Raw genomic sequence first — 26,017 nt, forward strand, 5'->3', positions numbered from 1 at the left:
GACTTGCACAGAGGCAGCACACAGCTTGAGGTAGTTCAACAATGCTTTTATTACCAACAAACACACATACAGGCTCGGTGACGCTCCTCACTCTTTCCTCTCACCTCTTAGTCCCTCCTGCTCTTTATTGAGAAAAGACAACCCGATTAACCCCAGCTGAGGCTGATTAACCCTCAGCCCCAGCTGAGCCACACCCCCGCTCCACCCACTCTACAGCTGAGTCTAACCACACCCCACTGCCACAAATACTAATAATATTATTAGTATTATAATACTCTGTTTTTTGTGGTCAACACATTTCTTTAGACCGCTGAATTACCTCCTGGCATTTGTATTTTTACGTCATGCTGACCTTTAAATACATGTCTGTCCAAAATGTCTCAACTTTTCCATTTTATCCTATCTGACATCTTAGTGAAATCTTTATAATGAGTATATGAATTCTTGAGTCATTGCCCAAAAACGGGTTTTGTGAGATCATGAGCGCAGGTGAACACACAAACTATGACCCTCATCAACAGTCTGGCCAGTCTTTTATTGTCAATTACAGAACAAAGACAAATTAACACAAATCAATTACATTTTTGTATAACAGACACTTTAATCTGTAGTGCACTTTGAACACCTCCATGTTAAAGACAGTTTAAAGATAAACCATCTGCTGAGTCGAGCGGCCACTTCATTGAAGAGGTTTACGTGTTCCCTTCGAAAGGAGCCTGAAGACATGGGCGCAGTTTATCTCTTTAATACTCATCTGTGGGGGCTTATGGACATACATATCACATGTTTTGCTTTAAGTGGGTTCTCATGAGAGTGCGATGACCTCGTGAGGGATTGATTGTACACATAAAGCAAAGCCTGATGAGGACGGTATGGACTGGAGATCCATTAACAGGTTGGTTCACATAACATTGCTGTAAAATTAAGGGGTCCCAAATGTGTCTGAGGGGTCAGGATGAGTACAAGTGCAGGACACATTGTCTAGTAAAACTTTACATTTTCTTCACACAATTTCTGCTTTTTACCTGTGAAATACTTGAATACTTGTCTCCCTTGCCTCTAGATATCACTCCAAAAAAAATCTGAGAAAGAAAACATGTTGTTTGGTTCAACTGCTGTCAGTTATTGAGCTTTAGCATTTTAGAAACCAGGCTATAGCTGGATCCCTCCATTTCCAGTCTTTAAGGTAAGGTAAGCTAACCAGCTGCTGGCCCAAGCTACTTTTTTGAACTGACATATTTTAAGTATGAAGAATTTCAGTCCAAGAGGTGATTAATACATTTTGATAATTATGTTGCTGCATGTTAAGAGTATGACTTATCTATTCAATTGTGGCTCTGTAATTATGGACTGAACCCCTTCATAATGTAGTGCATTCAACGTTCATATTCTTAAAACGAACATCACCTAAAGAGTGATGTGCCAACCCCTCCAACAATAACAACAACAACAGACGGATCAGTGCAATTAACTCAACGCTATTATTCCAAAACCTGCGACGTTAGAAACAAGTGCTGATTAGGCTGGTGCAAACCTTTTGTGCATGATTGCATATACAGCACGCACACACACACACACACACACACACACACACACACACACACACACACACACACACACACAACACACACACACACACACACACACACACACACACACACACACACACACACACACACACACACACACACACACACACACACACACACACACACACACACACACACACACACACACACACACACACACACACACACACACACACACACACACACACACACACACACACACACACACACACACACACACACACACACACACACACACACACACACACACACACACACACACACACACACACACACACACACACACACACACACACACACACACACACACACACACACACACACACACACACACACACACACACACACACACACACACACACACACACACACACACACACACACACACACACACACACACACACACTAACTGAAGTCTAATTCAAGTCCTTCTATAAACTCAACTTTCCAATGTAACTCCACAGGCTCATCCAGTCTTAGTTCATTGGTCCCAGAGGCACATAAGCATGGTTAAGAGCTTAAAAGGGAACAGTAGGCGCATTGGAGAAAGGATTAGTCAAACACCTTCAATATTTACAAACTAAAATAAAAATCTCAATATAAAAAAGGGCAAGATTGATCAAATACAGTGTCTGCACTGAAAAATCTGTCAAAACATTAAAGAGAATTTTTTGGGTTTTTTAAATAGATCCTGCCATTTTAAGTCACAAAAACAAACGTCAGCTAAGCCAGTAGCCAATATATTTACCACAATTGAAGCCGTTGCAAAAAAGCTGCAATTGAAGGAAACAAGAATATCAAACCTGGGTACAATAGTTTTCTGATCTAGTTAAATCCCAAATAAATTAGATGTACCACAATGGAAAAAAGTGCCAAAACGTTTAGTGAATCTCAGGTCCTTTTCACACATGTGACTTTAAGTCTCTGTAAGTCACATGTCAGAAGGTTTTGTCATTTAAAACATATTATGTCTAAGGAAATGTGTATAAATAAGTATTTATTTGAATTAAATATTTAGGATGAGCCAATCTCAAGATAGTTTTTAGAGTATTTTTAAAGAATTCCTGATTATAAAAAAAAAAAGCCTGAGCAATTCACAACACTTTCATGGAAAAATTGACTCAAGACTCCTATTCATAAATTACGCGGACACAAAAAACAACCACTACTCAGAGTAAACTGCATGTGTGAAAGTGGACAAGTTTACACTTAAATGCCTATGAAAATCAACAGTAGCCATACTAAACACAACTGATGCACTGTTGTCGTAAAATCTGCACATCTGGCAATCTCTTGAGATTGAACATTAGTTTGCTGTATTGTCACCCGGGTGGAAGAGGACTGGAACAGAAAGCGAGGCGGTCTGTCACTACAATCATGGTCGCATTGTCTCAGAGTGTCTTCTGTTACCGGCACTAGGGCCCACCGCCCTCGTCTTCTTGTTCCTCCATGTTTTTGCGTGCCATCCTCTCTCTCCGCTCTGCCAGCCGCTGACATCGAGGACAGTCTTTGCCTGTCCGGAAACAGCTGCGATGGTAACACGCATGGCACTCTGTGAAGGAAAACAGGAGTCAGAGATGTTGCACTTCAACACATTTACAGCACATATGTTTCATCTTCACACAGGTAGAGAACAGGTTTCACAGAGAGCAGCTCCATCTAATAAACCAAACAATGGTACAGTGTCAACAAGCGTTAACCAGTTAGACCAGTTTGCTGAAAGTGAGATGTGACGCATCAACAGAACAGCCAATCGCAATGAGACTCTCTGGAGGCAGGGTGAGGAGGGGAGTATAAAAGACGCAGAAGTAAAAGGCAGTGCGGCAGAAGGGAGGAGGAGACAAGCATGCGAGCTTGCTGAAATCCTGGGGGACTCATGCCACACCCTTCACCTGTTCAGACACATCACATTCTTCCAAAAGAAGCCACCAGAGTGCTTTAAAACTCTTCAATGTCTCAACAGATCATTATTACTGCAATGATTCAACCAACATTCAGATTTGTTTCTTTGTTTGCAAAAAAAATGGAATGAAAGATAAAATAAAATGACAGGCAACTCAACTTGTTAATAAAAAAAAAGGCGTTTATTCCATGTTCACATGAAGACGAAGCTTAAATAATTGCAACCAAAAGAATAAATTACAAATTAATTCAGGAGACATGTAATGAGACAGCAAACATACAAATAACAGGCGGCGTTTCCTCTAACCTGGTGGAAGAGTCTCCATTGAGAAGAAATACCACATCTTCTGTTTTCACACAGAAAGACTAATTAATCAGTGAAATCAGCGGATGTAGTGTTTATCTAGGATGAAAACACAACTCCTCCACTGGCTTAGGGGGAAATATGTAACAGACCAAACTGAATTGTAAATGTTTAGTGATAAACCACTTTGGTATCATTTGCCATCCCTGTGGCCAAGGCCGAAGCAGTACAGAGCTCCCTGACTGAAGACAGCTTCAGGATCAGTATTCAGAATCCGGCTTTACACACAAACATCCCTGCGATCAAAGCCAAAGACATCCACCACCAAATAGCTGCCACATCCAAACCAAAGCCAAGAAATACCAACACCACTGTAGTGCAAAGAACTTAGTGCCAGATGAAACGGAAGGAAAAAAAAGTGCATAAATCGATTCCAAGCCCAAAACGGAGGAAAGGTGGCGAAGAGACATATCTGATCATATCAGAGTTTCATATTCTTATACTAAAATACTTGTATCCTTTTCATAACTAGTACTTAAAGGAATAGTCAGACATTTTGGAAAGCCATTTGGGAAATATGTGGATTCGCTTTTTTATATAGAGAGTGAGACGAGAAGAACACTTCCACTCTCGTAGCCGTCTGCTAAACATGAAGCTACAGCCAGGAGGAAGTCACTGAACCGAGTGAGCAGCGCACAACGTTTTTATACTTTGCATCTTGGAAGGATAAAAACAACAAGATATAACAGGTTTAACAAAACAAGTCAAGTAGTTGTGCAGATCTACAAGAAAAATAAACGCTGCCAAAAACATGTGAAGAGTGGACTCTGTAAACCTAACGAGTGGTTACTTGAAATGATTAGAAGAGTTCATCCTGAAGCCCTCAGTCAAGCAGTCATTAATATCTGGACGAATAAAATCCACTGTTTTATCAAGCAGATTCCTCAAATAATAACTGCTAAACCTTTTATGTACTGTAACTTATTATCATTCAAGGAGAAGGTATATCTCTTAGCTTTCTATTGCTGTAATATACTCTTACTCTTGTCCTCCATCTCTCTCAATACAATAATCTGCATCATGTACCTCTTCAATTTCTCCACTTGCAGTCTTGCTCTCTTTTCCTGTCCCTTTCCTAATCTTCCTGTCTCTCCTAGCTTTCCGAGTTTTCCTATCCCTCCAGTCAGTCTGGGTCACGACTGCTGTCTCTTGTTGGCGTTCCTCCTCAAAATCCATCTCGCTTTTTCCATCACTCTCCCCACTTCTATCCTCTTCTCCTTTGCTCCTCCCTCTGGAGAAAACAGCAAACAGCTGATGAGGTTTTAACAATTTCATTAGTGTAAATTTCTCCTTGTTTTCTGCCCCAGATATTTCTCTTTCAGCTGCATCCATTTGGCCTCTGTCTGAAATGTCACTATTCTCGTCGCCCTCCCTGCTGCCTTTTCCTTCTTCCTCAGATCCTGCTTCTTTCTCCAAAAATCTTTTTTCAGACTCTTCCTCTTTCACTTCGGTTTTCCGTTCATCCTCTATCTCTCTTTTTGAGAAACCCCTGGCAAGACTGGCCAACCCCGATACCGTCCAACGTCCTTTCTTCTCTTGCCCTACTTCTTCTAGACTTTCCATGCTGCTGCATGTTTCGCTGTCACTGCCTCTTCTGTCTTCTTTTGAGATGTTCTTCTTTAGTCTGTTTATGTGAAGAACATTTAATGAATTGACTTGTTTCTTGCTTGCATGACCATCTGCTCTTTCCTTACTCTTTTCCCTCTCTTGGCTATATTCCTCCCCATGTCCTCCCTCTTCTTCTCCTCCATCCCCCTTCATCTCTTCCTCCCTCTCTGAATCTGTCCCTCCCGTCTCCTGCTCTTCCTCGCTGCTTTTATTCCTGGAGGAAGCTTTTACCAATTTTACAGGAGCCAAAGCTTCCTGTCTCTCTTCTACTGTGTCACCCCTTTCCTCTTGCATTCTACTCTTAACACCTTGATCCACACCTCGCTCTAAGCCTCCCTCCCCTCCCTCCCCCTCTCTCCTGTCTTTGGAGAGGGCCCTTGCCAGCCTACGAGGTTTGGAGATCTTCCAGTCTCTCCAGGTAAGTGGAATGAAGAGGCGGTGGGAGGGGGCTACTGAGCCGCCCAGGCCTGCCGCCAGGAGAGAGGGCTCACCTTCGCAGCGCTGGCACTTGTTCAGCTGGAAGGGGAAGATGATGTCTTTGTCGTTGCTGCAAAACTCGCACACAAAGCCCTTGGCCTGACACAGCTGAGGTAGATCGAAGCAACCGGGACAGAAAGAGCAGACATTTGATTAAGTTGGGAATCTCGTGTTATTTGTTAGAACAGCTCTTAAAACTATTATTTCACTTTGTTTTTTGACAAATCAACTGGATTAACTCTCCCCATAAAAAGAGAAGTCACGTGGTGATCTTACCACACAGCCAGCTGCGTGCAGGGTACCAAGTTTTAGGAGCACTTTCATCCGGGGAGCCAGTTCCCCGTTACGCACAGCAGTGAGGTCGCTGAGGGAAAAGAGATGAAGGTCCTCGGTCAGGTGACCTGGCAGGCTGTCGAACTGGTCCAGCACCCTGAGGGACACACATACACACACAGTGATAATGATGATGTCCGTCTTTGCAGGGAGAATAACGTTGTTTTAAAAATCATCGTTAAACTAAAGAACATGTACTTACTCTTTTGCAAAGCGACAGGTCTTGAAGAGATTTTTCATGTGAAACAGCTGCACTCTCAAAACCTAAACGAAAACAAAACGCATCATGTTGTTAATTAAACATACACTAACAGGAACACGGAGCCATGCAGTTTAATACATTGGGAAGGAACCCGAAGGCCAGGTTCAGTTTACAATAACAGCATCTGTGCTGTCAAAGTGTTTAATAATCAGTGTACCAGCTACTGGCATAAATTAGAGGCAGCAGTATCGAAATTTATTTGGAAAGGCAAGCGGACACGACTTAAAAAGTCTACTCTACAGAGGAGAAAGAAGAATGGTGGTCTTTCAGTTCCCAACTTTAAACTTTATTTTTGGTCCTTTGTCTTAAGGCCTCTTCTTACATGGTTTGACACAGATACCTCAGTGTGCTGGCGTGCTTTAGAAAGTGCTATGACAGAACCATGGTCACTTCATGACGTTCTTTTTGCCAATATCTCTAACAAACAGTGCCAGCTGCACCTTGTCCCCATTGTCTCTCATCTTATCAAAACCTGGAGATTGGTTGAAACATATTGCCATATACCATGCAATTGGCATACACTTTCTCCACTATTCAACAATAAAGCACTACTGATTGGTGGGAGGCCTATAACAGCTCCGCATTGGGAACAGAGGGGGGTTCATTATCTGAAAGACATTTTTAACGAGACTGGCTTGTTATCTTTTGCTGACTTACAAAATGCATTCAGTCTACCACGTTCCTCGTTTTTCTTTTACCTTCAATTAAGATCAGCACGCAAGGCATAAGGTGTCCCCTGGCAGAGATCTTTGCCCATCCATCCTATCCAGAAATTATTTACAATACAGGCAAAAACCAGCGGTATGGTATCTAAAGCTCTATCAGTTTTTGGTGACACCTGGCCGCCTCAGCCTTCCTATTGAGAGGGTCTGGGAACGTGATTGCCCAGACCTGGTCACTGATTTTGACTGGCATGATGTATGGTCTAGCATCTCAGAAGTATCATGCAATCCAGACCATCAGCAAATTTCATTCATAGGACATATCTCACCCCTGTGAAAATGCATCACATGACAGTAATTACCAGCCCTTTATGCACTTTCTGCCCACTAAACACTCAAGGTACATATCTTCACATGTTCTGGGATTGCTCCCCTGTTTGTCAGTTTGGGAACAATATTGCATCCAAGTTATCTCTCTTGATTAATGTTACTGTGCCTGTCACTCTGTGTTTTGATTCTAAATGATCTGTCAGACTTTCAGCTCTCTAAAATTAAAATGCGTGCTGCATTTGCTGGACTTACAGCTGCTAAGAGAATGATTGCAACCCGTTGAAAACCACCTCATGACTTATCTATTCGAACATGGACGCTTTCCTTCTTGGATGTTATATATATGGAGATCTCAACAGCTTGCATGAATGGAGAATCAGAAAAGACTTTGGACACTTGGGTCAACATTGCTGAAAAATATGCTGTAGATGTGTGCTATAGCCCCTTACTTCTATTTGCACATGCGTTTGGTCCCTGTCAATGTTATTTGTTTGTCTGTCTGTCTCTTGTGTTGTGTGTATATTTATGTCCGTCCCCCCATCTTTCCTCTCTGTTTTATGGTTCTGAGAGACTCCTTTTGTCTCAGCATATTGTTTGTAATTTGAAAGGGCACCATGTCTTGGTGTTCTGCCATCCTGTGTGATTATGCTAAATAAAAACATTTGATCGCAAAAAAATAATCAGTGTACCTGCCAGTGTCCCATTTCTCTCTAGTTTCCAGGAGGTATAAGCTACATTGACACCTTAATAAACAATTCCGTGCCATTCCATCTCTCCATGAATAGGTTTTAATGTGTATTCTTGCTCTTTTAGGCCAGTCCTACCTAATCATACAAAAAAGGATTTTACTTCTCACTATCACCGATTTACCGTTTGAGGTCGAGGACATAAGTGTCTACAATTGGGATACTTCATGATCAATGAACAACACATTTTGGTCCACAGTGAAAATTCAGCTGAAACTGGTTATTATGGTTGATTCCTACTAGTTTACTGGGGAAAAATAAAAAAACACAAAAGACAGTTTGCTGAATGCCTAAATTCCATCACGCTGCTTCTGTGCTCACCCTGACTGCCTCCAGAGCTTTGATCTTCTTGTACAGGCCACTGTTGATGTCATTGGGGTTGAATAGCGGGTCTCCGGCAATCTTGCTCAGCAGGTCCCGGGCAAAGTTGCTGACATAGTACTTGCTGAAGTCCCACTTCCTCAGCACTCGGGCAGGTACCACCGCCTGGGCGTTCTCATGGCAGCACTGGCAGAAGTAACGGCCGAGGTATTCACAGTAACGCAGTCGCTTGATATAATCTGAAGCGTGGACAGACAGCAGAGACACAAGCAGGTAGAGGTAAGAATATGAGAACATAAAGTTAAAGTATCTCTACGTAGTATTTATTTATTTATTTATATATAAATATATAAAAGGGAACTGTCCAAATATCAAGTTGTAAGCCATCTGAACACGTTAGAAAACAAGTGTTAAAGTTTTCCTCGTGAGATTACATTTTTTTTTAAAAGAACTGAAGCTCTGTAAATAGATATTAAGTGTTATGATACTGTTTGTTTAATATAAACATATCCAAATGCATGTTAAAGCATAATATAAATAAAGTATTTAGGTTTGCTGGTCATACCTGGGTCGATCCGGGTACCACAGCCAGCGCAGCGGTAGTTCTGTTTAGCCACATCTATCTTCCTCCTGACAGGGGGAAAAAAAGAAAGTGTAAATAATATCAATTCTGTAGGACAAAGAGAAAAGAAAGAGGTCGATATAGAAACGGCCAGAGGTGTGTGTCATTACAAGGATGACAACAACAAATGAATGGCAGATTAAAACAGAAATGAATGAACAACAAAATACAAAAGGAACAAAATAATTGATACGGACAGGTAAACCCTGGTGTGTACTCACTTTGGGGTGGAATGAATGTTGAAGATGATCTGTGGTCGGGGCGGCGCCCACTCCAGGTTACCTCGAACCCGAATCCTCAGCTTGTATATGTCTGCGTGTTCACCATCATCAGGTGAGATCGGCAGAGAGTCAGGGATGGGCAGCAGCTAGGAGAAGAGAGAGCAAAGTATTTTAATTATAGTTATTAGTGCTATTTTATGTACAATATAAATAAAAGCAAGGCGTTGTACCTTCTGTGGAGCGTCGTGTTCTGGGACCAGCCAGTCGAGCTCAGAGGCTGCAGGAAGCTGCATGCCCTCAAATTGCCTGAGTAAACCCATGGCTACCGACTCAGCCGAGTTAGAGTGGAGGAAGGACGGAGAGCTGAAAATACACAAAGATGGACAGAATATATTTCTAAAATCTAAAACTTTGAATACACCGTTTTTTAAGTTTGTCACTATTCCACAGACATAACATAAAATCCCAACTAAAGGTTCTGATTACCAATTTGTAAGTGTTTTCCTGTGATTAATTAAATTAGCTTCAACAGTGTTTAATAATTAGGACTTTGAAAAATTATTATTCTGCATTATCAAGAGAAAGAAGGGAAATAGGAAGTGTGTAAATTACATTGACTCGGAGCTGAGAAGAGACCTGCCACTGGAGCTTACGCTGCGCTTAATGTCTGCATCTGGAAGACAATAAGACAAACAGTTAAATAAAAGAAATTTGACCACTTGGGACTAGCTAAAGAGTTACACACGTTTTTTAAGATTAGAATTGGAAATAACAGTCAGATGATGGCAACATTTGCCTGGGGGGGAAAAGCTAAATGTACCAGCAGTTGGATGGTGTTAATTTCTCACCATGGCACAGCTTGCTACTGAAGATAAATTATTTAAGAGAGATCTAATGCACCAATACACAAAAATAAGACGCTGAATGTAAAAGTCCCTAAAAACATCACATCTCCGTTTAAATTCAAGCATGTTTGAAAAAAGGTAATTTAGCAGGTAGCACGCAGGAAAGCCGAAGAGATTCAAAAGGTAGAGTAGTGTTGCAACGACCCACAAACAACACGGAAGCAAAGACATTAAGCAGTACGGGCTTGGAAGAACAAGAAAGTGCCTGCATGGCTTCTTTCTATCACAAGAGTGTATTCAACTAAATCCTTGGTTTGACTGAGCTTTTTCTGCAGGATTCAAGAGATCCATTAAATATAGTGTTTACAGTTTGAATACTGCAGTGATACTACAAGCACAGCATGCTTTCAATCAGGAGCTAGTGGCAAAAAGCACACATGAGCAGACAGTGAGTGACTTTTAGTGATGTTGTGCCCAGAGGACAGGTAGAATTGACTTCCGTGTGGGAGATTAAGAGGAATATTTCATCACTCACTTACAATGTGATGACAATTAATTTGTTTCTTCTTTTGTTTTAGAGAACATTTAACTGTGGTCCAGCTTTGGTTTAAGGCATGAAGAGTGCTCACTAAATCAAATATTAATATAATTCTGACCAATTTTCTCAAAGTCAATATTGTGACACCGCTAGTGCTTTCAGAGGATGTTTACACACATGAACATTTTTTTGACAAATTGTTAATAATGTGGTTATGACAAACAGGTAGAGCTTGTTTTCATGGAAATGTATGGTTTTCTATTAACTACACTTAAGATGTTTCATAGGACACATAAAAAGACGGCGTATTTTCTGTTATGGCTACCAATGATAATTTACTCAAATACAATCACACGCATGGATTTTGATTAGGTTTAAGGATTTTGGACGTATTAAGTGTAAAATATGTTGGTTAAGGGATGCAATTAAGTATACATTATTGACATTATTTGGATTAATAGAAGCATTCAATGTTAATTTCACTTCAACAGTCTAATACAAACAGAAAAATGTAGCACTTATGAGTCTTCAAAAAAAGAAGCAATAAATATTGGGCTGACTTCAAACTTTAAAAATATTGATAAAAACAATAAAATATAACATGGTGTCAGGATGTGAATGTGATAGAGATCATGAATAATGTGATGGATATAATCCCTATAGGTACAGACGCCAAAGAATGTCACTTGTTAACGCCCCGTCTCCTCCCATGAGCCTCCCTGCACTGTTAACAGGCACATTTGTCCACCAAAGCACTGAACAACAAGCACCAAACACAAACAGCCAAGCGCACCATCAAGCTGAGGTGAGGAGGCCGGTGGCTCAACTCCAAATTAAAAACTTGCCCTGCTTAGAAATATTATTTTTTGTAGGATGTTGGATAGCCAAAGAAAAATACATTAATTTCAGGGGTTACCCTGCCTGAGTAAAATTGTTTACTTTCAACTTTCAGAATCAGACAAATAGAGCAACTGAACACTCCTTTTGTTCATAGCCAACCGAACATTAAAAGTTTGTAAACAAATATTCTATAATCATAATGCTTTTGCAAAAACAGTTTGGTACTGGAACAAAACAAACAGTTTGGGTACTTTTGAGATTAATACCTAAAGTGTCTTTAACGTATTGAAAGTTGTGTTCATTGAATTATTCTAACAGAATCAATCAGTATGGTCAAACAAAGACCAAAAGATAAGCTTTAAACTGTAAATGATTATAGTTGAAGTGCCCTCGAGTTTAACAGGAAGGATTGAATTCTAAGTTGGAGTGGAGCCATCAGCTTTCCCCCCAACAGTAAACTGTCTGTATTGTAGCTGTTGAGCCTCGCCCAACAGTCCAGCCTGCAGATACCTGAGAAGAGGGAGGCGAGTGACAGGGAGAGGCCGTTCTGAGACACCGCCAGCAGGGACTGACCCTCACAGCCATCTAAGAGACAGAAACTAACACTCAGCACAACCGTCACCACAAGCACAAACATGTTTTTCACTCAACAGAGCTGCATGTCAGTGTCGCAGGCAAACATACAGCCAGCACACTGCACTGATACAGCGTACGTGGAAGTCATGCCGTAACACAGCTCCACCATTCAGCAGACTTTGTCTGCTCAAACCACAGTACTGAGAGATGCAGTTGTACACAACCAGTCAGACAATACAGGAAGTACATGCACATATGAAATCCCACAGCCCCTGTTAACCGCATCAAAGCAATACGTGTTCTGATGTTTCCAAAAGTTAGCGATTAGTTTCTTGCGGTTACTATTTGTCACACAAAACGGCGATTTAAATCTAATCAATTTACTCAAGAGGGAAATGTTGAAGTGTCGTGAACACTGACTGGAATATACTGGAAGCTCTTCCAGACCAAACGCACCCTACAAATGATCATGACTATTTAACAGATGACTAATGTGCATAGTAACACGAAGAAAACTCCCATTCTGTGACTTTTGTACTCGAGACATCCATGTTTATGGTAAAACGTGACATGCTTGGTTAGCAACATGAAGCAAGTGTGATTAGGTTATGAATTATGACTCGAACAGAAACCAAATCATCCATGCAGCCAAATTATTTCTTCAGTCTTAGAACGCATTTAAACATGCTTTACATTTTCAATACTTCTTAAAATTAGATTATATTGTCAATATTTTGGTCACAATAAAAATGTGTTATTACTCTTAACTGCATCGTATCACTGAAGCTTGTTCATCATCCAGTAAAAAGATGCCAGCTGAACTGACAAAATGGGCATCATATGCCTGAATGGAAGAAGTGTGTTCACACTGATTAGCGAAAGTGACACTAAAGAAAAATTATATATATAAAAAAGACTTTCCCACATCTTTCCTGGTGTTCCCCCGTTCCCTCTCTCTACCTCGTAGTTCGCACTCCTCCACCTCCTCAGCTGAGCCGGAGTCAGACAGGCCCTGGCAGGAGTCCTGAGAGCTCCTCCTGGAGCCTCCGCTGTCAGTGGAGTGGAAAACTGCAGGAGAGGAAGGAGACAAGTGAGTGAGACACGTTTCTCCCTTTTGTTCAGTAGATCAGACTCAAATTGTTAAAATAGGTCACAATGTTGTCATAATCCCAGCAATAATAAGTTGTCATGTAAACTTGCATGCTTTTGCAAGAACATCACTGAGCACAGATGAAGAGAAATGTCTGGAAATATGAAACAAATCTCATTGTATTAATATTAACTTAAGTTGGGAGGTAGTTTGTTGATAAAGTGGTAGTAATTTATTGTTGTAGTTGGTAAGGAAATCCTCAATGAAAGTAATTTGTTTAGACATAGTTAAAACATTCATTTGACTAATCAATTTGAGGAAGTAGCTCTTCCTCGACAGCTACTTCCGCTAGAGGAAGTGATTATTCCTTATTAAAAAGTATATTTGTAAAATGTACAAAGATGCAAATAAACAGCCTTTTCAAAAGACCATAACATGGTAGATAAACAACTGATCATTTCTTAGTCAATAAAAAATGTTATACAAAAAAAAGACTGCAACACTGTGAAACAGCTCCTCACTACTCGTGTTGCCTTACTGTGCTGGGGGTCTGCGCATGGCGGCAGGCGGCTGCGTCGGATCTGCTGCCTGCGCAGACGGATCTTCTGTTTGAGCTGCTGAATCTCACAGTCGCTGTCTACCTCCTCCTCGCCCTCCTCCTGACGCCGCATGTTGTACTTCATCAGCTCGATGGCAGCAATAAGGGACTCTGAAATGCTAAAATGAGCATTTTCCTGCAGAACAAAGAGAATTACGAATCCATCAGAGACAAGACTTTCAACACTGCACTCTTCTAAACCATAATTTATTCATCACACATTTGGCAGAATTTTAACAAAGCACTTTGAACTGCCTTAATTTGAACAAAAAGTGTATATAATCAGAGTTTGACTAATTAGTGATTAACTTATTGCATTAGTCATGTGTTAACATGGACCCTGACCTTCTCAAGGTCAGCACAGCTGCCAAAGTCCTGCTCTGACAGGTAGCTGATGAGGCTCTGGCCCTCTGACGGCTTCCTGAACATCCCATCGGGAACACTGTTGTACTGGGATCCATCTGAAGAGACAAAAACCATGTACACAGAAAATACATCAATAGACAAACAGAAACAGTAAATAAACATTGTGTTACCTGCACGTAAGTGTGTGTTTCTGTTGGATTGGTAATGTACTCTGTTACAGCTTAAGCTTGCCAAAAGCCAACTGCATGCTGTCAGAGTATGTCATTATATAATCCATAAAATCCCAATAACACGTATACGCACACACACACGCACCCTTTCTATGACCTTCCTGCTCAGGTCCAGAGTGTCACAGCTATGGACCAGCTGACTCACTTGCTATATTCACATTCAGGAACATGTCATGTCAGCTTTCCTGTTTAACTTCCTTCCGTATTTAACTTTGCTGTGGACTTTCTCTGGCTCAAATATTCCTTAAATAAAATCCAACAATCACAGAATAAGAGCAAAGCCCTTTTTACTATTGCACTAATTTTTAAGCTGCAACATAAGTGTAAAAGCAGAAAACTCACGAGACTCCATGTAGAGGGAACTGGGAGAGCTGGCATCTTTACACTGAGGTGAGAAAGGGCTGTAGTTCTTGATGCAGCAGTCGTCCCCTGCTGATTCTGAGACAAATAGTCCATGTTAAGTGCCTTTTTTCAACCAAATGACAGAGTGACTAATATAAAAAGGCAGAATTATTTGAGATTGATGGGAACATGAGTCACCATTTATACACAAAGCAGGTTAAAAGCTGATTTTATCATTGTTTTTCTGTCAAACAATCAGTCAAATCTATGCAGATGGTTCACTTTTCTGCATGCAGAAACAAAGACATGACTGCTGACCTTTGTCAATGTAATGACTTGAATTAGGAATGTACAGATTCAGAAATCTGAGTGAAACATGATGTATACACATACAAGTAAACACCTGCTTTGAGATTTACACTTTGTTACATTATAGAGAGAACATTCTAATTGGCAATATATATATATATATATATATATATATATATATATATATATAAAAAATGATACTTTTAACAACACTAATCGGAGAACATTCTAATTGGCAATATATATATATATATATATATATATATATATATATATATATATATATATATATATATATATATATATAAAAAAAATGATACTTTTAACAACACTAATCGGTTATGACAAATGCGTGCACGGGCATGAACACAACAATGGAAGGGGTCATTCATGGCCTCATCACATCAATTTGACCTGAGTAACGATCCAAAACCATTAAGAAAAGAAAAAAAGACATCAAAGATAAAAAGCACATGTTAGGAGCTGAAGGCAAGACTTGAAATGAGAGGGACGGAAAGAGTTTATCAGCATGCAAAGTAAAAAGAAAAGAAAAGAGGGGTATAGTGATGGAGCACAGTGGAACTGCACTGCCAACCTGCTACCGGATCTTCTATTATTATGGTGATTTTTCGGTGGCCCCCTCCTTCGCACAAACAGTAAAAGAAAGAGAAATAGAGCAGAAGGAGAGAAAGTTACCTCAAGCCAAGAAGGGGAAACAGTGAGCAACGAGAAAAGAGATGTTAATTAGGAAACCCTCAGACAGGAAGTGTGCACCTTCTGAGAAAACATGTGGCCTCACCACATCTTACAGAGCTAGAAATACAGCAAATATAGTATGTAGGTATACCCCCATCTGAATCTCACATTCATGTTATGCAAACATAAAGAAAAATAAGGAATTGTTAATCAGACGTCTTTCCATCACCTGCAGGAAACTGAAACCTCGCTTTATACCAGGGTTGTAGAAGGTGATCTCGGGATGGATGATGTTCAGTGCTGATGTCTTTTTGACTTGTTTTCCCATTAATGTATTACTTTTTATTACTGACACCAACACACACACGTACGCACACACAGACAGATCAACTGACTGGCATTTAAGAAAAAAAATATCAGTTTCAAATATTTCAAACAGTGTTAGGAAGAACAGGCCTAATGTAATTTAGGCCCATTTATAAAAAAAATCTAAATAAAATGTTTCTTATTTAAGTGGAATGTGTAGTTTGAGCCAAGGCTAAAATAGCACCATCAACATCTTGGATTCTTTGCATAGCACATTTACACGGACATGGCGTCAGTAGGGGGAAAGACGAGAGGGAGCTGCATTTCCTGCAACACTACTTTATACATGTTTTATTTCAATTCAACATTTCTAATTCAATACAACATAACTAACACACAAACAGACGGAAGGTAGCCATTTGAAGCTAGTGTCACATGACCTACACAAGTTAAGTTGTCTTACCGTTCCTGAGTTTCTGATTGAACCCTGTGTCAGAAAACGAACGAGTGTGTCCTCTGGGCCCCCGGCCCAGCTCCCTCTGGCCCTCTGAGAAAGATGAGCTTCTGGGTGGAGGCGGAGCTATGGAACTCCGTTGCAGGGACTGGTCCTGGGTGATGCCCTGCTCACTGCTGTGGTTGGAGCTTAGGGAGTCACAGCGGCTGCGTTGACCCAGGTTACCAATAGCCAGGTACTCTGGACCGTCGTCATAGTCGCCCTCACCAGAGTCCCCAGCCTCAGGCTGAAGGGAGGTGGACGTGGGGGACTCTGTGAGCGAGATACATGGGACCAAGGCGGAGCCAGGAGGGGGTGTCACGCCCCGCTCACTCTCCCCCCGCCTAGACACACACACCCAGGGAGCTCCCAGGCTGCTGGCTGGAGAGGTAGTGTCTGCAACAGAACAGGTGGATAATGTGAGATGGATCGAGACACTAAGCCACAGGCCTGCATCTGTTTCTTCCCTTTCACAAGCTTACAGATTGGTTTTATTAATTCATTAAAGTAGTAGGAGTTTGAGGCTGTTCAAAGACATTTTTTTTAAACTGACCACAAACAATCAGGCCTCTGTGTGGCAGTCCTATTTACATACAAACTGTACTGCATTGATAGTCCCATTCCCCAATCCCACCCCCACTTATCCTGTATATATTGACTGCAGAATTTTTTTTTTTTTAATTTGCTTTACTCAATATTCAATGACGAAAATCCAAAAACCAAAGCAATAAGTCTCGTCAAACACAACACCCTTTGCTGAGATCTGCCTAAAAATGTATGTCCCCAAAATCGATCACAAACCCAAATGTGGCAAAACAAAAGAGTTCCATATTTTAACTCCCATGACCCAAAATGGCTCCATTAATCTCTCGTCAGAAATACACATTTCCCACTTCAGTGAACATCCTAGCAAGTACTACTGCTTCCTAACTATCCTTGTTTTCAATGCATCAAAAAAGGATGATTCTGAAATGCCTTACATTGACCTTTTTGTAAAAGCAATAAACAGACAAAGATACAAGACAAGTGAAACTCAGACAGATTAAGTTATTACTACAGCATTCTTATTTGAGCCTGATGAAAACAGTCAGTGTGCATCTTTAAGCATTCAGCTCAATCAGAGGAAATTACACATTAAAAGCATAACATGAACAAATCCACAAACCCCTTTAAAAACAACTCCACCGGTCACCATTTGCTCACTTGTGCTGTTGCTGTTTTGGGATCCGTCTCCCGTAGTGTTCCCAGAGTTGTGGCTGGTGGCCACGGCTTCTCTGAGGGAGCAGTTGGAGGTGGTGAGTCTGCGATTTAGAGATTCTCCTCTGGGAGCCGAGTCAGCGTTCCTCCAAACACCTCCAACCCCAGGCAACACACACAGGCTCTGGCTCTTTAAAAGGCCCATACATGGTGGGCCCTTCAGAGGGGAGAGCTATGGGGTGAAAAGAAAATAGAAGAAGGTAAGGCCTTGTCCGAAATGTCCTCCTGAAAGTTTTTGACTGGCCATACAAACAGGAAGCTGATTTGTATGGCTGAGTCCAAAATAAGTTTCTTGCATAATGACATGATGTGATAAAACATAATGCATGAAAACCGTGACATAACACAATGTGAACCGAGACAACCGTAGAAATACCGCCCACCCCCCGATAATGAACAAAAGCTTAACAACAAAATAAAAATAGATAAATGCATCAAAGTAAACTGATTTTATTGAGGTAATTTCACAAGACCCACCCCGAAAGTATCTACTTGGGCCAGCAGTTTGGGGTTATTCTGCTCCACAGCTTCCAGACACTGGAACATGGCGGTCACATGGGGCTCGCTCAGAAGAAAGGCATCATCTGGAAGGCAGAGACAGACAGACCGAGATAAGGAGAAAGAAACCGAGAGAGCGAAGGAGATAAGATAATGACAGAGATCATTTATTAATGAAGTGAAAACAGAAAGGGAAAAGGGAAAGAAAATAGAGAAAGTCATACAGAAGAACAGGAAGTCCAACAAAAATGTGTTAATTAGCTTCATACTTTAGTTTACACTTCACATCAATGTCGTCTGTATTAAACTGGACCTCGTGACCATTATAACTCACCATTATAGTATTTTCGTGTATGCCCCAGATGCCGGAGCAGAGGTCGTAGCTGAGCCGACAGCAAGTGAACCTGTAAGCTGTGAAGGAGCCAGCGCTCAGCCTTGTAGCTCTCACCAGCCCTCTGCATCCCGCTGCTCAGTACCGGCTCCAGATGACTGAACTGTGGATGGGGAGGGGAGGAGAGGAGAGGAGAAACAGGAGCATATTGTGAGGGGAGCGATATATGGTAAATCGTGCAAACAACAATGTGACACGACAATCACTATTTTACTGAGTTTAAGCAACGCATTTTTCATTGTTTATCTTCTCATTTGTTATTTTTCTGTCCAAGCTGTTTGTTGATTTAACAGCATGACAACCAGTATCATCGGGATCTTGTTGCAAGTCTTGTACTATTTACACCAAACATACTGTTGTTTGTTTACAGCCCAGTTAGTATGATACTGCATCTATTTACTGTGCCACACTTGACAGAGGGGACTGTTCTCCACAACACAAAACAGACTCTGCTGAAGGCTTTCCATGAAACTAAAAACTTGGCAGGCTGGCTCTCAAATTCACCACCTATTGTCACTGTACAAAAGCTATACAACTAACAGCTCAATGAGGGTTAGTTTCCTGCCACAGTGGCTGGTGGAGCAAACAAACAAAATTGATAACAGTGAATTAAATGCATAGGCACATCCTTTGATGTGTGATAATAAGAATGAAAAGTTCTCAAAAATTACAACATCTTTTTTAGCTTTTGAAACAAACCAAGCAACAAGGGGACTCGTGATTGTGAGATAGATCAAACAGATAAAAAACAGGGTAGAAGCCTGTGTGGTAACAGTGTTAAAATAAATTATCGACTCAGTCAGGTTAGCAAGTTTTGTCATTGATTTATTTTCTCTTTATGTTCATGTGCAACACTAGTGATCCTACAATACTTATTATATAGTTTTAATTACAATTTCCCATGCTCACACTCTCCTCCTCAAGAGTAATTTCTTATCAGTACAGCCATAATTGATGATACAGATTGCTAAACAGTGACAATTAGTTATTCAGTTAACAGGAACTGTGTTAAGTGGGGAGTGCCACATTCCATATTTTCACATTACCAAATCTTTCTGGGAACAAAATGAAAACTGTACTGCAAAGTCCACAGTCTCCATATACATACCAGCCTACATGTTGCTGGGAGGATTCATACCTGTTCAACGTGCGAGGCGAGGTGAGGGCTGATGTAGCGAACACACCACACAAACGGCCAATAGTCTCTCTGCTTGTAGTACACCTGCAACAGAAAATCATCATGACCCAGTTATGAAACCAGCTTTGATAAACACAAGAAGCCATTATGGAGGGAGTCTTTCCGATAGTGAATCATTCTCCCATGTAGAGAGGAAGTAAACTGATATGGACAGGTAATAATAATGTAAATACTTGCAAAAATGTAAGAAAGCGTACCTTTACATTGGTAAAGCATGCGGTAGAACCTAAGACATCCATTCCTGCTTGCGGGTAAGTGAGAAACTAGAAGGCTTACATATACATTTAAATTACTTCTGCAGCTTGGTTGTCAGTGGCATTTGTCTTAACATCTGCAATCAGACTCCCACATAAGAAGAATGTGATATCACAGGTGTACCACGGGTAATGTGGAACATTAAGCAAACTGGTACTGCAGTTTGTTGTCTGATGGTGTAGTATTGTGGGCTCATGGATCACACAATCAATTGCTCCTCCATGTTCAAACACTAGCCTTTATTGCAGATTTTCAGGCCAAAGCTAAATTTCAGAGTTAATCTGTCAGAGCTGGCTGGAAGTCACACATAAAGTAATCTGTTCACAACAAAAAAATACAAAAGGGGGGAGTGGCATCAGTCAGACCTCCTGAGTTCTGACCTGCTCATTCTTTAGCCCATGGCTCAGGATGTTGTTCATGTCCTTGTGCAGCCGTTGCAAGCCGCCATAACGTGACCACACGTTGGGATTGTTGGTGGACACAAGACCCTCCACCGTGGTCTTCAGGCTGGACAGTAGCTTCCATTGCTCCTTACTGTAAGATAAATAGGGCAGCAGGAAGGAGTGAGACAGGGTGAAGAAGGAAGTTTAGGAATGAGGAAGGAGGTAAAGAAGTGCTGGTGTGAGCAGTGTTGTGGCTTAAATTGTCACTGACTTATACCCCAACAGAAAAATTACATCAATATTTAGTAGATCCTCCTTTTGCAGAAATAACAGCCTCTAAACGCTTCCTATAGCTTCCAATGAGGGTCTGGATTCTGGTTGAAGGTATTTTTGACCAATCTTCTTTACAAAACATCTCCAGTTCAGTCCGGTTTGATGGTTTTCGAGCATGGACAGCCCGCTTTAAAACAGACCACAGAATTTCAATGATATTCAGGTCTGGGGCCTGAGATGTCCATTCCAGAACGTTGTACTTGTTCCTCTGCATGAATGCTTTGGTAGAATTTGAGCGGTGTTTAGGGTCGTTGTCTTGTTGAAGTATCCAGCCCCGGCGCAACTTCAACTTTGTCACTGATTCTTGAACATTGTTCGCAAGAATCTACTGATACTGACTGGAATCCATGCGACCTTCAACTTTAACAAGATTGCCAGTACCTGCACTGGCCACACAGCCCCACAGCATGATGGAACCACCACCACATTTAACTGTGGGTAGCAAGTGTTGTGTTCTTCTTCCGCCATGCATACCGCCCCTTGTTATGTCCAAATAACTCAATTTTAGTTTCATCAGTCCACAGCACCTTATTCCAAAATGAAGCTGGCTTGTCCAAATGTGCTTTAGCATACCTCAAGCGACTCTTTTTGTGGCATGGGCGCAGAAAAGGCTTCTGCCGCATTACTCTCCCATACAGCATCTCCTTGTGCAAAGTGCGCTGAATAGTTGAACGATGCACAGTGACACCATCTGCAGCAAGATCATGTTGTAGGTCTTTGGAGCTGGTCTGTGGGTTGAGTTTGACTGTTCTCACCATCCTTCGCCTCTGCTTATCTGAGATTGTTCTTGGCCTGCCACTACAGGCCTTAACTAGAACTATGCCTGTGGTCTTCCATTTCCTCACTATGTTCCTCACAGTGGAAACTGACAGCTGAAATCGCTGAGCTAGCTTTTTGTATCCTTCCCCTAAACCATGATGTTGAACAATCTTTGTTTTCAGGTCATTTGACAGTTGTTTTGAGGCTCCCATGTTGCCAGTCTTCAGAGAAGATGCAAAGAGGAGAACTGGCAACTGGCCACCTTAAATACACTCTCATGATTGGCTTCACCTGTGTATGTAGGTCAAGGGTCAATGAGCTTACCAAACAAATTTGGTGTTCCAATAATTAGTGCTAAAGGTATTCAAATAAATAAAACAACAAGGGTGCCCAAATTTATGCACCTGCCTACTTTTGTTTAAGTAATTATTGCACACTTTCTGTAAATCCTATAAACTTAATTTCACTGTGTTTGTCTGCTATATGATATATTTAATTGAAATTGCTGTTCCGAACAACCAATGATACATAAAGGAAAATCTTGAAAATGATCAGGGGTGCCCAAACTTTTTCATACCACTGTATGGAGTCACTTTATCTAGGACACAGCAATGGAAAGCTGTTGCTCTAAAAGTGTTGGATAGAAAACATCATATCAGGTCACATTCAGTAAGAGCGATAAAGCACTGGCTCATGTCCAGGACATCCTCTTTTCCCCCTTTAGTCAGCAGTCTAACTGAATGCTATTGAGAACATAACTGCAGCAACAGGACAAATAAATCTGCTGTCAGAAGACAGCAACACTTGAGGGCGTTCTTTGAGTATCGGTTCGTTTAACGTTTAATCTTCTACTTAAATGTTACACTATACTTTAGTAAGTGGTGGATACTTTAATGCATTATAAGATATAAGAATAAGCCAACAAACTTCAGTGATCACATCAAAATTATATCTATTCAAATTTAGGTCAAAAATTGAATCAAGGACAAAAAAAGACCCCTCTGTTTTGTGCAAGATTAATTTAGGCACCGCAGCCGGACTCAATTGAGGATCATCTTTTTCACTTTCTTTAAAAAAGAAAAACCTCACAAACATCATCATCTTCCTCATCAGGCAGAGAGCTGGTTGCAGAAACTGTTGAAAGTAAAGGCTATAAAAACCAATGAATAGCACATTTATGAACACAGCAAGAGCAGCAGCAGCATCACGAGTTCTGCCACCGAGCCAACTAATCAAATAACATCACGTAACATAGAGCGAGGAAGGCTGAAAGTTAGAGAACATTCTCCACATACTGTAAAGCATTGTGTAGAGAGAGAGAGAGAGAGAGAGAGAGACAGAGACAGAGACAGAGAGAGCGAGAGAGAGAGCGTGTGCGTGTGTGCGCGTGTGTGTGTACTCACAATATTGATATCAGAAAGCATTAATGTGCATTTGTTAGACTAAAAAGTCCTTTTAGCGAACTTGTGCAGCATTTCCTGTTAAACTAGCTAACGCTAACTCTTCAATTAATCGTGCTGTCAAGGAACGCGAACCTGTAAACTGTGCATGTGTAAAAGAAACAAGCAGGGAGCGTTAGCAACATTTTACACACAATATATTTAATTTCCATTAACAGTGTGTTAATATATTATATATCTACGACTATCATTAGCTTCCCACAAACTTAATTTGACAGCTAGCTTCAACCACAACGTAGCACGGCGACAGCTAGCTAACACTGTTAACAACAGGTTGTAGCGGTTAGCTAACATGCGCAAACAAATGTCTCAAACGCAGCCCAACTTTCAGTAATAAGTCAATCAGTTGGTCTTAGACGTGTAGACAAGCCTCGCAGGTAGCTCCTGTGGTTCGCTTCTAACCTAACATTAGTTGTCCAACACTGACATGTCAGGCTAGCATATCTTTAGCCAACTACTGAGCTGTCCAACTTGGTAACAGCGGTTCCGTTCAGGTGAGTCTCTGTTCAACTGGCCGACATTGGTGAATTAACGTTAGCTACCTGGTTCTCGGTGATAGAGTTTCTAGAATATTTATTTATACGACCACGGTCACTCTTGGCACAGCTAGCAGAGTAACCATCCCATGTTGTCACTCACCGGCGCTCTTCCGCCTCTCCCTCCGCCGATATCTCCATGTCATCCGGAAGGAATCGAGTACCGTAAAAAGCCGCCAGCTTTCCCCGATGACTCCAATATCTTCTTCCGTACAACAGCCGTTACCGCGGTAGATACCGTAGCTTGGAGCAATTACACGGACTTCCAGTCCTCCGCCATCGCTGTACCCCGCCTGTCCGAGCTGTGAATCAAAACAGTGAAGGCCGCATGACCAGCTGTCATCAGCGACTGGGCGGGGAAGTCCTCCGCCCCGCCCACTGTGTATATGATAGCCATGCTTTTGCTCCGGAATAAGACCGTAGCTCATTTTCCTCCCGTTGTTGTGGCAGTGTGCCAACGGGTTAACAGCTGCGACATGTAAACATAAAGGATGAAGCGCTCTGAAGTGGCTGTTAAAAGAAAAAGAGACACATGACTGCTCAATGGAATTACACCGCCACCTGCTGTCCGTAAATGCCATCGTACTTATGACTGCTGCCCCCTGTTTGAACTCGTATTTACAGTATAATAATGATTCATTGATTACATTCCTTCTCTCGTTCCCTTCTGATCCCCGACTGTATATATATAACAATGCCAGTCATTATAAACTCTTGTTGTCCAGCAAAACATTAGAAGAGATCCCAAAGTCTTAAAATATGTCTTTAATTTAGGAGAGAGGGGGTATAACATCAACAACAACACCTAAAATACGATGAACATTTACTGATGTGAAGAGGGGGAAATTCAGACAGACATAACTGCAGATAAATAGGGAAAGTAAACATAATAATAAGAGTTGTTGCCTATAAAAGTTTTAAAAAAGGAATATAAATTTTGGAAAAGAAAATATACACAATAAATTAAAGACAAAAGCAGCAGAGTCAGCACATCTAGTATATGTAAACACTGTATACCAAACTAATATATAATATGATGTGATTAAGTAATGACATTTAGTGTTTGTCTATATTGTCACGTATTGAACATTGTCACAAACGTTGTATACCTTCAGTGAAGAGCAAAAACAAGACGATCCACAACACATATGTTATGCCGTTATACCGTCATACAGAGAATAAAACTTAAAACCTACTAGGAGAAATACTGTCAGGCAAAAGGTAAGGTATAACATTTACTCAAACTTCAAATAAAATCAACAATGTAACCTTGACCTGACATTGTGGACATACCTTTGAAATAAAGTAGCCTACAAATAAACAACCTTTTGTTATGTTGCTTATGTTTTTTGTTGGAGGACATTTTGACTTGTCATGGCAAGTAAAGAACAGGTGTTACAGCATTAATGATGGCTGTGTTACATTCAGACACCAGTCAGCAGTGGGTGAGCCATCATTGCACAATAGCAATACCCGCCTCCTGTTTTTTATATAAACATACCCACAGGATGGCACCACAGTCTTGAATCGTCTGTTAATTCTATGAATCAGTTGCATCACTTGATGGCAGTGGCGAGTCAAGAGAGCTACATTGTGAAACAGTCAATCTCAGCCCGTCATAGCTGGGTGTGGTGGCGGAGGACAGAATGGTGAGTAATTGTACTTGCAAAATACATGCTGAGGCAAGAGAAGTATCACTAGAGAACATGTTGCCAAGAGGATATTATCTCTGAACATATGTATTCTCTGAAAATATGTTCGAACCCTTATGAGTGCAGTTCAGTGCAAGTGCAATAGTATGACGTTTTTAAAGGGCATTACTAAAATCCTTATAGCAAGTTTTTATCTTTATGTATTAAAATCTCATAATACCTGTGTAATAATTATTCAGATAGTTATATCACTATGTATAAATACTTATACGAATAAAAATCCTTCATTTAAAAATGTACTCAAGTTATGTAAAGAAATAGTGTCATCAATTATCAAAAGTAGAATACTGATTTTGCAGAATAGACTTTTTCAGAATGTTATTTTATAATCTGATTACTGCGTTTCTGTTATTGATGTATTGGGCAGGTGGATGTTGGCAAATACGTTTCAAGATAAAGCTAATTAATTAAACAAGTAACTGTTTCTAGTCTTGAAGGTACTCAAAACTTCAAAATTGTACTTCATAAGTGTGGATGATATACACAATATACTCCTGTGAACGTATTTAAAATGGGAGTGAGGACATGTCGGGACATGTTGATAATTAGGTCACAGGGAGAGGACATTT

The 26,017-nt window shown here is 40.8% G+C and overlaps 1 protein-coding gene across 2 annotated transcripts; it reads right to left on the reverse strand.

Annotated features, from left to right (window-relative positions):
* Positions 1-516: 516 nt before the first annotated feature.
* rubcn (rubicon autophagy regulator) lies at positions 517-24,078 on the reverse strand. 2 transcript variants are annotated; one of them, XM_034530224.1, is made up of 21 exons: positions 23,840-24,078; positions 20,646-20,799; positions 19,951-20,034; positions 18,756-18,915; positions 18,401-18,507; positions 17,870-18,095; positions 16,637-17,062; positions 14,863-14,958; positions 14,270-14,385; positions 13,865-14,060; positions 13,197-13,304; positions 12,171-12,245; positions 10,050-10,110; positions 9,668-9,800; positions 9,438-9,583; positions 9,160-9,224; positions 8,595-8,833; positions 6,476-6,537; positions 6,217-6,370; positions 5,955-6,048; positions 517-3,141 (listed from the first exon to the last, which is right to left on the reverse strand). In XM_034530224.1, exons 1-21 carry the CDS (start codon positions 23,875-23,877, stop codon positions 3,005-3,007), a joined length of 2,877 nt encoding a protein of 958 aa, XP_034386115.1. In that variant the 5' UTR covers positions 23,878-24,078; the 3' UTR covers positions 517-3,004. The 2 variants fall into 2 exon arrangements, with proteins under 2 accessions (XP_034386115.1, XP_034386116.1); XM_034530225.1 differs by lacking the exon at positions 12,171-12,245 and having other exon boundaries at positions 1,928-3,141.
* Between the last annotated feature and the right edge of the window lie 1,939 nt (positions 24,079-26,017).

This window comes from Cyclopterus lumpus, chromosome 4 (genome assembly GCF_009769545.1).
Source record: "Cyclopterus lumpus isolate fCycLum1 chromosome 4, fCycLum1.pri, whole genome shotgun sequence".
NCBI lineage: Eukaryota > Metazoa > Chordata > Actinopteri > Perciformes > Cyclopteridae > Cyclopterus > Cyclopterus lumpus.

Bases quoted from the DNA above. Each gene is read 5' to 3' on its own strand.
- rubcn (XM_034530224.1), bottom strand. From the start codon at position 23,877: ATGGAGATATCGGCGGAGGGAGAGGCGGAAGAGCGCCG. The intron at 17,063-17,869 runs GTGAGCAAATGG...GTTCTGTTGCAG, and splicing joins CCAAAACAGCAACAGCACAA to ACACTACCTCTCCAGCCAGC. The intron at 10,111-12,170 runs GTATCTGCAGGC...ATTGTCTTCCAG, and splicing joins ACTCGCCTCCCTCTTCTCAG to ATGCAGACATTAAGCGCAGC.